Source organism: Hemitrygon akajei, chromosome 5, assembly GCF_048418815.1.
Source record: "Hemitrygon akajei chromosome 5, sHemAka1.3, whole genome shotgun sequence".
Classification (NCBI taxonomy): Eukaryota; Metazoa; Chordata; class Chondrichthyes; order Myliobatiformes; family Dasyatidae; genus Hemitrygon; species Hemitrygon akajei.
In genome coordinates, this window is record NC_133128.1 from 182977957 (window position 1) to 182993862 (window position 15906).

Here is a 15906-nt window from a genome sequence, read left to right on the forward strand (position 1 = left end):
GAAAAAAAAAATCTTAGAAAGGATGTGCTGAAACTGGACAGGGTTCAAAGTAGGTTCACGAAAATGATTCCAGAATTGAGTGACTTGTCATATGAAGTATGTTTGATGGTTTTGGACCTGTATTAACTAGTATTCAGAAAAATGATGGGTGACCTCTGAAACCTATCGAATGGTGAAAGGCCTTGATAGAGTGGATGTGGAGATGATGCTTCCTCTGGTGGGAGAGTCTAAGATCGGAGGGACAGCCTCAGAATAGAGGGACGTCCTTTTAGAATGGAGTTGAGGATGAATTTCTTGAGCCTAAAAGGGGTGAATCTGTGGAATTCTTTGGCACAGAAAGCCTTGGAGGCCAGGCCTTTATGTATATTCAAGCTAAAGGTTGACAGGTTCTTGATTGTTCAGGGCATGATGGGATACGAGGTGAAGGCAGGAGACTGGGGCTGAGAGGGAAGTTGAATCAGCCATGAGGAAATGGGCTAATTCTGCTCCTGTATCTTATGGTCTTAAGGTCCAAATGAAGCATATTGGAATAATTGCTCAGAGATTCCCCAGAGATAGCAGGATAATCAGCAAAATCATTAAGGTGTACCAGATACAATCCTTTATTGAAAAAATGCCTAGAATATTAGACCAGGCAGGTTCTAGTTGAATTAAGACACAGAAGCAGGATTGGGCTACTCAGTTCATCAGGTCTGCTTTGACATTCCATCAAGATTGATTTATTATCCCCCTCAACCCCATTTTCCTGCCTTTTCCCCATAACCTTTGATGCCCTGAGTAATCAAGAATCCATCAACCTCTATAAATAAATTCAATGACTTGGACTCCACAGCCATCTGTACCAATGATTTCCACAGATTCACCAGCCTCTGACTAAAGAAAATCCTTCTCAGCTGTTCAAAATGGACAGCCCTCTATTCTGAGGCTGTGCCCACTGGTCCAAGATTGACCCACTACAGGGAACCTCCTCTCCACCTCCACTCTATCTAAGCCTTTCAATATTTGATACGTTTCAATGAAGTTCCCCCTTATTCTTCTAAACTCCTGCGAGTACAGCACCAGAGCCATCAAAAGCTCCTCAAATGTTGATCATATCATTCTTAGAATAATTGTCGTAAACCTCCTCTAGACCCTCTCCAACCCTCTCCAATGCTAGCTCATCTTTTACTAGATAAGGGGCCCAAAACTGCTCACAATACTCCAAGTGAGGTCCTACCAATACCCTTTAAAGCCACAGCATTACATTCTTGTTCTTATATTCTACTCCTCTTGAAATGCATGCTAATATTGTATTTGCCTGACACAATCTTAAAGTGAAACTTTACTGGAACTTGCAGTCACCACGGGGATTCCCAGGTCCATTTGCACCTCTGATTTTTGAATTTTCTCCCCATCTATAAAATATTTTCTAAATGGTGAGAAAATACCAAACAACATGACATACATTTCCCTACACTACAGTATATTCCATCTGCCACTTCTTTGCCCATTCTGCCAATATGTCCAAGTCCCTTTGCAATCTCCTTGCTTCCTCAACACCATCAGCCCCTCCAACTACAAACGTGGCCACAAAGCCATCAATTCTGTCATCCATTTAACGTGAAAAGAAGCGGTCCCGGGGGGACATCACTTGATGACGTAGGATCGAGATGTGGAAATCCAACTCTCCCGTAAAAAAACAGTAAAATAATGTTCAAGTGAAGAAAAGTTAGTAAATACTTTTTAAAAATTACTTATAAACTACTCAGGATTGTCTTAAGATATGTCTCCTAAACAGAAGCAGAAGAAAACTACTACTTTGAAGACAACACAAGTTGGAAAAGAATCAAGGCCAGCCACCATGAAAGAGCCTCAGGCTCAAGTGCAATTTACCTCTGGCGATACAGAACAAGAAACTGCGGCAACCTCAACCGTTTCCAAAAAAAAAGAGCAACAGGAATTGCGCATGCGTGAAGGAAGGTGCATGCGCAAACACGAGCAACCCAAACTACAAATCCCGGCTATGATCGGAACTGAAAGTGAAAGTGAATATGAGGTGGAATCAGATTCTCTGGATAAATCAGACGAAGATGAAGAGACAAAGAAGAGCAACAGGAAGAGGTTGGAGTTCATATTGGAGACATAAAAAAATCTTTGGTGCAAATAATGCATGAGTTAAAAGCATTAAAAGTAATAAAAATATTAAAAATATGAAGATTATGTTTGATAATATGATGAAAAGACAGGGCAAAATGGACAAGAAAATTAAAAACTTGGAAGAAATAACGGGAGACACCATTGATAAGAGTGAATAAAATGGAAGATAATATTTCTGCCTGAACATCAGAAAGAAAACGGTTGTTGGAAAAAGTGGATGTACTTGAAAATTTTAGCAGACAAAATAATATTAAGATTGTTGGACTTAAAGAAGGTATAGAGGGAGAGGATCCAATAATTTTTTTTCAAAAATGGATTCTGGAAATTTTGGAAATGGAAGAAGGAATGGACAGGAGGAGGAGTATAGGAAACTGATACAGGACTTTGTGATATGGTGCAACTCAAACTACCTGCGTCTCAATATCACCAAGACCAAGGAGATGGTGGTGGACTTTAGGAGATCTAGGCCTCATATGGAGCCAGTGATCATTAATGGAGAATGTGTGGAGCAGGTTAAGACCTACAAGTATCTGGGAGTACAGTTAGACGAGAAGCTAGACTGGACTGCCAACACAGATGCCTTGTGCAGGAAGGCACAGAGTCAAATGTACTTCCTAAGAAGGTTGGCGTCATTCAATGTCTGTAGTGAGATGCTGAAGATGTTCTATAGGTCAGTTGTGGAGAGTGCCCTCTTCTTTGTGGTGGCGTGTTGGGGAGGAAGCATTAAGAAGAGGGACGCCTCACGTCTTAATAAGCTGGTAAGGAAGGCGGGCTCTGTCGTGGGCAAAGTACTGGAGAGTTTAACATCGGTAGCTGAGCGAAGGGCGCTGAGTAGGCTACGGTCAATTATGGATAACTCTGAACATCCTCTACATAGCACCATCCAGAGACAGAGAAGCAGTTTCAGCGACAGGTTACTATCGATGCAATGCTCCTCAGACAGGATGAAGAGGTCAATACTCCCCAATGCCATTAGGCTTTACAATTCTACCGCCAGGACTTAAGAACTTTTTAAAGCTATTATTAATGCTTTTTGAGATGGTGATTTAGATGCATATCATATTTTTTTTTACTGAGTTAAGTATTGTATGTAATTAGTTTTGCTACAACAAGTGTATGGGACATTGGAAAAAAGTTGAATTTCCCCTTGGGTTGAATAAAGTATCTATCTATCTATCTAATTGAAATTGAAAGGGCTCACTGAGCCTTAAGACCAAGACCTCAAGTTGATCAAAACCCACAATCAATCTTGATAAAATGTTTAAGATATCAAGATAAAGAAAAGATCCTGAAGGCGGCTGCCCAACGTGCCAGAAAGAGAAATGGGCCATTGATGATAGAAGGGAAAACAGTTCTTTTCTATCCTGATATAAGTTATGACCTTTTGAAGAGAAAGAAGGAATTTAACCCAGCGAAAAAAGTTTTATGGGAAAAGGGTTATAAATTTATATTGCACCACCCGGCAACCCTGATAATTTTTTTGGATGATGGAAAAAGAAGATTTTTTTTTACTGATTATCGGGATGCGGAAGAATTTGCACAAGAACTCCCAAATATTTGCAAACCACAGCCAAAGATTTAAAAGTGAAACGGATTAAAGATGAAGACAAGGGCAGTGAATGGAGGTGATGGACATTTAAAGACAGAAGAATATTTAAATATATTCTTAATTATATGATATAGGGGGAGAAAGGTAAAAATTTGAGAAATATTAATCGAGAGTAGTGATATTATTTTTTCTTCTCTTATATATACTTTTTTATGTTATGGGGGAGCTGAGGGAACTTCAGATCGATTGCTATGGGATTCACGTGTGTAATCATGGTGATTGCCATGACCCGTACAACGGAGGTGGGTAATGAGTTTTCTTTTATTCACAACATTAGTAGGGGGGTATTTTGTTATTTTTTTCTTTATAATCTATTTTTCTTTTATCTTTCTTTCTTTGCCTGGACAATCGGGGGGAGACTCATAGCAACATGGAGAATTTTAAAAAGATACCCCAAGGTACTACGAAAGTTGAAAAGTTAGGTATTACTATACCCTGTTAAAAATTATGACTAATTTACTGAATTTTTAAAGTTTTAATGTCAATGGGCTTAATGGACTGGTGAAAAGAAAAAGAATTTTAACATACATTAAGAAAATGAAAATAGATATAGCTTTTTTACAAGAAACACACTTAACAGAGATAGAACATCAGAATTTAAAGAGAGATTGGGTCGGAAATGTTATTGCAGCTTTATTTAATTCAAAGGTGAGGGGAGTTGCAATTTTGGTTAATAAAACTTTACCAATTAAAATACAAAATGTATTAATTGATTCTGCGGGGAGATATGTAATTATACATTGCCAAATTTTTTCAGAACTATGGACTCTTATGAATATTTATGCACCAAATGAAAATGATGTAAAATTTATACAAGAGGCCTTTTTGAATTTGGCTGACGCACATGACAAATTATTAATAGGTGAAGATTTTAATTTTTGTCTAGACCCAGTTTTAGATAGATCAACAAAGGTTGTTACAAAATCAAAAGTAACAAAATTAACTTTATCATTGATGAAAGATTTAAATTTGATTGATATATGGAGAAGAATTAATCCAAAAGAAAGAGATTACTCATTTTATTCAAATAGACATAAAACTTATTCAAGGATATATTTTTTCCTATTATCAATGAATATTCAAGACAAAGTGAAAAATATAGAATATAAAGCAAGAATATTGTCAGATCATTCCCCCTTGACAATGACAATGATAATGATGGATAAAGAGGAATCGATTTACAGATGGAGATTTAATTCAATATTATTAAAATGTCAAAATTTTTGTGATTTCATGAAAAAGCAGATTCCGTTTTTTTTAGATACAAATTTACATTCAGTTGATGATAAATTTATAGTATGGGAAGCAATGAAGGCATACTTGAGAGGCCAGATAATAAGTTATACTTCTAAAATTAAGAAGGAATATATGGTAGAAATAGATCAATTGGAAAAAGAGATTACAAAATTAGAAAAAGAATCTCAAAGATGTATGACAGAAGAAAAACGAAGACAACTTGCTAACAAGAAGTTACAATATAATACACTTCAGACATACCAAACAGAAAAAGCAATTATGAGAACTAAACAGAGATATTACAAACTAGGTGAAAGATCACACAAGATTCTTTCTTGGCAGTTAAAAACAGACCAGATTTCCAAAATGATAAATGCAATTAGAACAAGTGTAAATAAAATTACTTATAAACCTTTAGAAATTAATGAAACTATTAAGAATTTTTATTCTGAACTGTATCAATTAGAATCACAAAATGATAATGTCGAGATAGAAAGGTTTTTATCACAAATAACTCTTCCAAAATTGAATTTGGAAGAACAGAAGGGATTAGATATGCCTTTTACATTAAAAGAGGTCGAAGAAGCTCTAGGATCACTTCAGAATAATAAATCCCCAGGAGAAGATGGTTTTTCGCCCGAATTTTATAAAAAGTTTAAACATTTACTAATTCCTCCTTTTATGGAGTTAATATACCAAGCGGAAAGAACGCATAAAATTCCAGAATCTTTTTCGACAGCTATTTTAATAGTATTGCCAAAAAAAGATAGAGATCTTTTAAAGCCAACATCATATAGACCTATTTCTTTGTCGAATTCCGACTATAAAATAATAGCAAAAATTTTATCTAATAGATTATCTAAATACTTACCAAAATTAATACATATGGATCAAACAGGATTTATCAAAAATAGACAATCGGCAGATAATGTAATTTGGTTACTTAGCACAATTCATTTGGCACAAAAGAGGGAGGAAATGAGTGTGGCAGTTGCCTTAGATGCAGAAAAAGCATTTGATAGATTGGAATGGGATTTTTTATTTAAGGTATTGGAAAAATATGGATTAGGAGTATCTTTTATAAAATGGATTAAAACCTTAAATACTAATCCCAAAGCTAAAGTAGTGACAAACGGTCAAATTTCAACATCATTTCAGTTAAAAAGGTCAACTAGACAAGGTTGTCCATTATCACCTGCTTTATTTGTGTTGGCGATAGAACCATTAGCTGAATTAATTAGAACGGACCTAGATATTATGGGTTTCAGAGTTAACCAGGAGGAATATAAGATAAATTTATTTGCTGACGATGCTTTGCTTTATTTAACAAACCCATTGTATTCACTGCGTAAATTATCTTCTAGATTGGAAGAATATGGGAAAATATCAGGCTACAAAATAAATTGGGATAAAAGTGAAATTCTACCCCTTACTAAAGGAGATTATAGTCAACGTCGACTAATAACTCAATTTAGGTGGCCGATAAATGGTATAAAATATTTAGGTATAAGAGTTGATAATGATATAAAGAATTTATATAAATTAAATTATTTACCATTATTAAAAAAATTCCGAGAAGATCTTGATAAATGGATGATGATACCAATAAAATTAGTAGGCAGAGTAAATGCTGTAAAAATGAATATATTCCCTAGATTACAATATTTATTCCAAACACTACCAATACAATTAACGCAGAAGTTTTTTCAAGAGTTAAATAAATGTGAGGAAGTTCCTTTGGAAAGGTAAGATGTCAAGAATATCATTGGAAAAATTGACATGGAAATTTGACCTAGGAGGGTTACAACTTCCAAACTTTAAGAATTATTATAAAGCAAATCAACTTAGATTTATTGCATCTTTTTTTGATGAAGATAAACCGGCATGGATTAGAATAGAACTAGATAAAATAGGAGAAAATATACCAGGAGATTTTATATATAAGTGGGAATCTAAATGGATACAGGAAAAGAAAGAATCTCCTATATTAAAACATTTGATTGATTTATGGAATAAGGTAAATGTTGATGATGAGATAAAGAAATCTTTATTAGCAAAGAGACCTTTAATTCAAAATAAACTTATTCCTTTTACAATGGATAACCAACTTTTATATAATTGGTTTCAAAAAGGGATTAGATATATAGGAGATTGTTTTGAAGGAGGTAGATTAATGTCATTTGATCAATTAAAGAATAAATACATAATATCAAACAACACTCTTTTTTGTTATTTCCAATTAAGGGCTTATTTAAGAGATAAATTTGGTCAAACAATGTTATTGCCGAAACCTAATGAAATAGAAATTTAATTCGAAAAGGAAAAATTTTAAAAAATTATTTCTTGTATGTATAGTTTGATTCAAAAACAGGCAATTAAACAAGGAATTCATAAGTCAAGACAAAAATGGGAAACTGATTTGAATATTAAAATTGAAGAAACAAGTTGGTCAAGACTATGTCTTGAAAGTATGACAAATACAACAGATGTCCGGTTAAGATTAGTGCAATATAATTTTTTACATCAATTATATATTACACCCCAAAAAATAAATAAATTAAACCCAAATTTATCTGATCAATGTTTCCGATGTAATCAAGAAATTGGTACTTTTTTACACTCTACTTGGTCTTGTTTTAAAATGCAGCCTTTTTGGACAAATTTAAGAGTTTTATTGGAACAAATTATTGGAACACAGCTTCCACATAATCCAACATTATTTTTACTAGGCGATATTGAAGGGATAAAACCGAAATCCAAACTGAATAACTATCAGAAAGAATTCATAAAAATTGCATTGGCAGTAGCCAAAAAGGCTATTGCAGTTACTTGGAAATCGGATTCATACTTAAGTATAGATCGTTGGAAGATTGAAATTTTCAGCTGCATTCCACTTGAAAAAATTACTTATAATTTAAGAGATAAATACGAAATATTTCTGAAAATTTGGTGCCCTTATTTACAAAAGATAGGATTAAATATATAGGTGCTTTGAAGATAAAATTATTGGTTATCTGGGGAAAGAAATAAATATATATACTAAAGCTATTATGAACTCCATGGAGCATGTGGGGATCTTTCGATATCCAGGCATTCTTTCTTTCTTTCTTTTTTCTTCTCTCTTTTTTTTCTCTTCTACAGGGATATGTTAGGGGGGGAGGGGTTGATAATTTTTTTTTCTTTCTGTAACCTATTTGAAAATTCAATTTAAAAAATTTATTTAAAAAAGCGGTCCCAATTCTGACCCCTGTGGAACACTACTAGTCACTAGCAGCCAATCAGACAGGCACCCATTCTTCCCACACTAGTTACTGAGGTAGGTTTTCACATTCTTTGTAGGCACTGCTATGCGTGGTCCTCTTGAAGCAGATGGGTACCTCAGACGGCCGAGGGGAAGGTAACCACCTCAGCCAGCTGATCAGCAGAAGTCTTTAGTACTTGGCCAGGTACCGTGTCTGGGCCAGATATATTTTGTGAGTTCACATTTCTGAAGGCTGCTTGCACGCTGGCCTCAGTAACTGAAATCACAGGGGCTGAGAGAGTTCGTAATAACTTCTTCACATTTCGCCAGTCAAAGCAAGCGTAGAAGGCATTGAGTGCTTCTGAAAGTGAAGCCCTGTTATCGCCCAGGTTCCTTTATCTTAATTTAGCATTCAAACACTGTCATATCAGTTGAGCACCTTCTGTTGATTTAAGTTTAGTCACTTTGTCCATGAGATGGCTTTTAGCAGATTGTACCTGGACCTCAATCGCCAACTTGCTCAACCTCAATCTGCTCTAAAAAGCCATCTGATAGGCATTCTACAAATTCTCTCTTGGGATCCAACACCAACGTGATTTTTCAATCTACCTGCATATTGAAACACTTTCCTCCCCATTGCAACCTTGCACATTTTGACATGCTGTTTCCTATCTCCCATTGTAATTTGTAGCCCACATACTGCAGTATTTTAATAGCACTTCAATCAGACTAGCAGGTAAATTTGCCTTTCTAAAATATTCACTTGTGGGTTGTAGACATCATTAGCAAGTCTAATGGTTAAAGTAATTGCTGCCTGCTATGCTGCTGGTAGTTAAGGCAGCAATGAAGGTCCTCCACCTCTGACTGTCCTTGGCCATCTTCTTTACTGTCTTCTTTAGGTGTGGTTCAGGGTCCTCATTTCTGCCTTTGGTCTCCCGTGTTTCCTCCGCTTTCAAGGGTCCAATGAAGTGTGGTTTTGATGGTGGAGTTCTCCTCTCTTCTCAACAGCTAAAGTCCATCTATAATTGTCCATTGTTGGTGGCTCACCAGCAACCTTCTTGAACTACCGCAAACCCTCTTTTTGAATGTACTGTACTCCCACGGTTCTGGTGGTATGGAATTTTAGGAATTAGATCCAGAGACAAAGGAAAAGAATGGAATATGACCGGGAAAGTGACATTCTGATAAGCCTTCTAGTCCTTGGTGATTAGAGATGACATATTTGGAAGGTGTCTGGTAGCCTACCTTGGTAACTACTATGCATTGTATAGATGGCACACGATGCAGCCACGGGGACGGAAGGAATGAATGAAAGAAAGTTTACACAGTGCATAGGGTTCCAAACAAACAGTTTTATACTGAATGGATTTGAGATTACTGACTGATAAATGAAGCTGCCCTCACACAAACAATTGATGGTACAACTCCAATCACAAACAATTTGAGATTTCGATAATAGTTATTTGCTAAGACATTCATCTTGAATTGCCCATTGCTTAAAAATGCATACAGTGAGAACTTACCATTAAGTTATTCGATACATACAAAGCAGCTGCAGACGTTTCAAGCAGATAGAAAAATGTCTTTGCCACATTTCCAGTCCCCATCCAGTGGCGAACAAGAGGACAATAAACAGTTTCCAATATTGGATTACAATCGCAATTATTGGCATACAGGCTTTCTTTTCCTTCACAATGTTTGATCAAATTATCTATTCTTTCAATAAATTCTGAATCACCACTGTAAGGAAGCATTTTAATGATTATTGATCCATAAAATGAAATATAACTTTCAAACTGTTAAAATGCCTTCACATTATGTTTTACCTGCCAGCTGGTACCTCTGTGCTTGTTATGATAGGAGCTGAAAAGTAAAAATGTTTTTTTGTAATTTTCTTCCACAAAGACATAATCAAAGGTTGAAAGATTCAAAGGTTCATTTATTCTCAAAGATTGTGTAACACCTGGGAAAGGTTCCACTGCTAACGTAATGGTCTTTCTATAGAAGCAGTATTTGGGTTATGGTTAGAGATAATGGGTGCTTTGGAATGTGACAATGATTTTAGAACAGTAACACAGTGTGGAGATTGACAACCTTATAAAGGAACAAATAGGTAGGAGGAATTTAATTCTCTTTCTCCTTCAGGAGAAGGGATCTATGAAAGCAAGATCTCATTAATATGACACTACATAATGTATATAATTTATTGAATACTCTTTTTACATTAGCTCCTTAAGGCTGTTATAGCTGGGGGTGGTAGTGGGGATAAGCTCCCACTATCTATTAAATGCTCCCAATGGCATGCGCCTCAAATAGTCTCTGACAACCAGGTCCGGCTCCTGGCTTTCATGTGCGACTTAGCTACTAAGCCAGGCAGAGCCACTTCTACTGACAGGAGAAGGGGCAAAGGTGGGTTAGTGGCATCTCGAAACCAGTCATTTTGGGCAGATGGGAATTCTAAGCTATGGTTTGCAGCTCATCTATGAGAAGGAAAATATGGATCTCAAACTCCGTTGCCTTGCCGCTATACCTACTGGTGGGGGAGGCTTCAGGAATGAACCACAGAACATTAAAGGCTAAAACTGGTCAAACCCTGAGGGGAAAAATGCAGAGCCGGAGTCCCCAAGGCAGTCCTATATTGAGTTCAACAGTGACTGGCAACTCATGCGACACTGCTAGCACCAAAGTGCATCAGACTCTGCCATTCCTTTGGGTTCATCAGATGCATAGAGAGGGGGGAGCTTGCTACATGGGCAACAGCTTGCTTTTCCTATTGTACTGGCCCAGCTTGCACAGCTAGACAGACAGGACGCAACATCCATGATCAACTCTGACCAACAGGAGCCTCTCTTCACATGAAAGTTATTTCATCAGAATAAAATGAAAATTATTGAGAGAATTAAATATTTTAAGCTATAAAATGGACCAGCAGAGATGAATAATCTTGTGATGTTTGGGGAACGATTAATGATCTAAAACAAGAAATAACAAGAATTATTGACAGCTAATTTATAGAAACCTGAGAGAATGGCATTGTAACAAATATTCATGAAGATGCACTGCACAAGGATAATGGCCTTTTTTGACAATTTTTTTATGTGAATTCTGCAAATATTGCAAATTTAGATCAGCATGCATTCATAGAGTCATAGAAAAACATAGCTCAGTAACAGGCCCTTCGGCCCTATTAGTCCATCCTGGACCATTTTACCTACTCCCATCGACCTGCACCCGGACCCGACCTGCATTCAGGGCATAATTCACAGCAATCTTAACTATTGTATCCTTTATTCTATCTTAACACTATTTTTATTCATTACCTTGGTCAAAATATTTGGAGATGTTAACGGAGGAAGGGTTAATTGATGTGTCTCCATGGTCTATGCTAACAATACTTGTATTTGTAAGTTTTGAAGGAAGATCTAGAGAAAAGATAACGACTTTGAAATTATTTCAAACAAAATGCCCTATTAAAATAAAATTTCAACATCAGAAATATTCAAGCAGGATAAGATTATTTTCAAAATGAATAATATATTGAATTTTTGACAAGCTTTCCTCCAATCACTTTAGCAATTTCTATTTTAAGGCCTGAAAGGGAGTACATCTCTGGGGCAAGTACATGATCATATTCTGAGTTGTACCTAAAGACCAACAAGAAATTTGGCCAAAAACAGGAAGTTCTGCAGATGCTGGAAATCCAAAGCAACACACTCAAATGCTGGAGGAACTCAGAAGGTCAGGCAGCATCGATAGAAATGAACGAAACAGTCAACATTTTGGGCAGAGACCCTTCTTCTGGACTGGAAAGGAAGGGGGAAGACACCAGAATAAAAAGCTGGAGTGAGGAGAAGAGGGATAGCTAGAAGGTAATAGGTGAAGCTAGCTGGGTGGGAAAGGTAAAGGGCTGGAGATGAAGGAATCTGGTAGGCGAGAAGAGTGGACCAAAGGAGAAAGGGAGGGAGGAGGGGCACGAGGAGGAAGTGATAGGCAAGTACCATATTAGATTTAGTAATATACAAAGTGCCAGAGTAAGGTAACAGCCCAACTGTGCATGAATATTCAACTCAAAAAGAACAAAATAAGCCCGATCTGCCAGCAATAACTAACGTTTCTGAAGGGAATGCAGACATTCAGAAATTTAAACTGGCTCAAATCCCAAGCATATTTACAGTTGCTGATTACTGATAGATTCAAGGCTCTGAATCTGCCATCATCTTCTGGTGCTTGATTCTGTTGTCTTGCCATAGTTCTTCAGCAAGTTCAAGTTCATTGTCATTCAATCATATACATGTACGCTGCCAAATGAAACAATGTTCCTCCAGACCAAAGTGCACAGCATCGTATATATAACTCATACACAACACATAAAGTAAATTAAAAAGACAAATAAATTAACAAATGAAATATACTCCGGAAGATTGATTTACATTATGATACTGTACCAGATACACCTGGTGTAAGATCTGAAACTCTGATTTTAATGGAGAATTCAGCTCGACTGATTGAGAGGAAAAAGGGAAATAATATTTGCTTTAATGTTTTTAATTATTTAGATCATAACGCCTAGGAGCAGAATTAGACCATACGGCCCATCGAGCATGCACCATCATTTCATCATGGCTGATCCATTCCCCTCGCAACCCCACTTTCCTGCCTAAATTTCTGAATTTTATGATAGATTTAAAAAGTTTATTTTTTTTATTTCAAATGTAGTTGTTATTAAATGTCTTTGAATTACAAAGGCATTGAAAAAACATCAAATCACAGTTTTAATTCCAACATCCATCCTCAGCTTTGCCTTCTGGATTTGTTATGTCTGACTTCTATTCTAGTAGGCTGAACAAATCAGCGAATGGATGAAATTGTGGAAGAGACCTGAGAATTTAATATATAAGATGAAGTATTTTTTGTTCTAGCAGGCAGATTACAATTCCAGCTGGTTTGGATAACTATAGACTAAATGGTAACACTTAGCTGTAAGATAGAATTTACATGAAGGCAAAGTCCAGTGAAGATCCTAGTGATCAGACAAAAATTACAAAAGATGGTATCACAGCCAGTTACAGCATTCTAGAATAATATGTAATACACTGGTTTAAGACCATGTTTTATTTTGTTAATATAGTTATGCTGTTGAGTATTTTACACTTTCTGCAGGTTTTCTCAAAATTGAATAAGGGTTCCTTTAATTACATTACACAATTAAGTTGGGCTTGTTGGACTAGCCAATAAGATTTGTCTAGTTAACACTTTCTTTTGGAGAGAGCACGGTAAAAGAATGGGGAAGCCATTTTTTTTTAAAAAGGGGAGAGGGTGGAATCAAAGGAGAAAGGAAATCAGAGAAGAACACAGAACCCACTTGAAAGGGCAGAAACTGATGTTGGAAAATCCTCATGCAGACAATGTTCTCACGGAAGACGTGCAGGTAACTTGAGTTAACTGGTGAGAACACAACGTTGAAGAAAGTTTGGCATTTTTTTCCTTTGGAAGTTGCACGAGTATTTGTTTCCTAGGATAGGGTTTTATATATTTGTATTACATGGTATTATTGTGTTTGTTCTAGTTTGAAAAATGCTGTCAATACATTTTCGATCTAAGTTTATACTGGTGTGAGTTTAAATTATTGCTTCCTGGCGAACAGTGAATTTTCATATAGTAACTGCCTTCATATTCCCTTGGAAGGAACATTCAAACTTCTACATTTGTGTATACCAAAATCATATTTACCCTAATCATGCTTATTTAATTGAAATGCCCTCTTTCATCATTATTCCCATGCATTGAGTTATGTTGCTGTTCGCTTGAATTCACAGTAATAGTCAACTCATTACCAGCCTACAGTAAGAGCATTAAAAATAGAATACAAAAAGAAATTTGCAATGAATATACATATCAGCACTATTTTTAAATTATTTTACCACTATTTGAAAAACAAGGACTACCAAAATTAATAGTGATACAGTAACTGAAAATAAGTAATTAGTATTTGGCACAGCAAAGGATGTGAGAATGTTGTTCTTGGACTACAGTTCAGCATTCAGCACCATAATTCCCTCCAGGCTCGACAAGAAGCTCAGAGACCTTGGCCTTCACCTTGCCTTGTGCAGCTGGATCCTGGAATTTTTGTCAGATCACCGGCAGGTGGTAAGAGTGGGCTCCCTCACCTCTGCCCCTCTGACCCTCAACACAGGTGCCCCTCAGGCCTGAATCCTAAGCTCCCTCCTTTACTCTCTGTGTACCCATGACTGTGTTGCCACCCACAGCTCCAATCTGCTAATTAAATTTGCTGACAACACTGTGGTGAACTACATATACCTGTCTGGACACGCCCCCTGATGACTGCTCCTGTGGCTCCTCCCACAGACCCCGGTATAAAGGCGATTGAGGCCTGGGCCCGGCCTCTCAGTCTCCAGGATGTAGTATGGTGGTCAACCACTGCTTGTTCCTTCTTCCAGTCAATAAAAGCCGATATCTCGCCTTTATGTCTCAGAGAGAGTTATTGATGGTGCATCAAACACTACACTGATTGGCCTAATTTCAAACAATAATGAGGCAGCCTACAAAGAAGAAATCATCTCTCTGACACAGTGGTGTCAAGAAAACAACCTCTCCCTCAATGTCTCAAAAACGAAGGAGCTGGTTGTGGATTACAGGAGGAATAGAGACAGACTAGTCCCTATTAGCATTAATGGATCTGGGGTTGAGTGGGTGAACAGCTTTAAATTCCTCAGCATAAACATCACTGAGGATCTCACGTGCTTTGTACATACCAGCTGGGTGGTGAAAAAGGCACAACAGCGCCTCTTCCAACTCAGACAGTTGAAGAAGTTTGGTGTGGGCCCCAAGTCCTAAGAACTTTCTATAGGGGCACAATGGAGAGAATCCAGACTGGCTGTATCACTGCCTGGTATGGGAACTGTACCTCCCTCAATCGCAGGACTCTGCAGAGAGTGGTGCGGACAGCCCAGCATATCTGTAGATGTGAACTTCCCACTATTCAGGACATTTACAAAGACAGGTGTGTAAAAAGGGCCCATAGGATCATTTAGGATCCGAGTCACCTCAACCACAAACTGTTCCAGCTGCTACCATTCAGGAAATGGTACCATGGCATAAAAGCCAAGACCAACAGACTCCAGGAAAGCTTCCTGCACCAGGCCATCAGACTGCTTAATTCATGATGACACAACTGTATTTCTATATTATATTGACTATACTGTTGTACGTACTATTTATTTTAAATTACTATAAATTGCACATTTTGATGGAGACATAATGCAAAGATTTTTAATCCTCATTTATATGAAGGATGTAAATAATAAAGTTAATTCAATTATTCATGAATAACAGCTTTGATAATATGTAGAAGAAAGACTTATAGCAGGAGTGATGGAGAAATACATTAGAAATGGCAATCACCCCACCTTTTCCTGGACAAGATGGTTTCCATCGCAGGGATTTTCCACAGCTCTTTCAATTCCAGAAGTATTCAGAATCAGAAACGGATCAGCTTTAATATCACTGCAATGTCGTGATTTTTTTTGTTTATATATAGTGGGAGGAAGGGGAAGGTGTGCTTGGTGTTGGGATATGGAAATCCCACCAGTAAGCACATCATACACTGCTCCCCACTTTCTGCAGGGATCACTCCCTACATGACTCCTTTTGTCCACTCATTCCC

At 37.0% G+C, this 15906-nt stretch overlaps 1 protein-coding gene across 1 annotated transcript in view; it reads right to left on the reverse strand.

Annotated features, from left to right (window-relative positions):
• The window catches only part of LOC140728538 (adenylate cyclase type 10-like), a 123608-nt gene that overhangs the window by 38442 nt on the left and 69260 nt on the right, over positions 1-15906 (reverse strand). Inside the window, exons 21-23 of the mRNA XM_073047406.1 lie at positions 11543-11644; positions 10049-10085; positions 9746-9962 (exon numbers count right to left, since the gene is read on the reverse strand). Of these exons, the coding sequence (XP_072903507.1) occupies positions 9746-9962; positions 10049-10085; positions 11543-11644 (356 nt within the window). The remainder of the gene's footprint in view (positions 1-9745; positions 9963-10048; positions 10086-11542; positions 11645-15906) is intronic.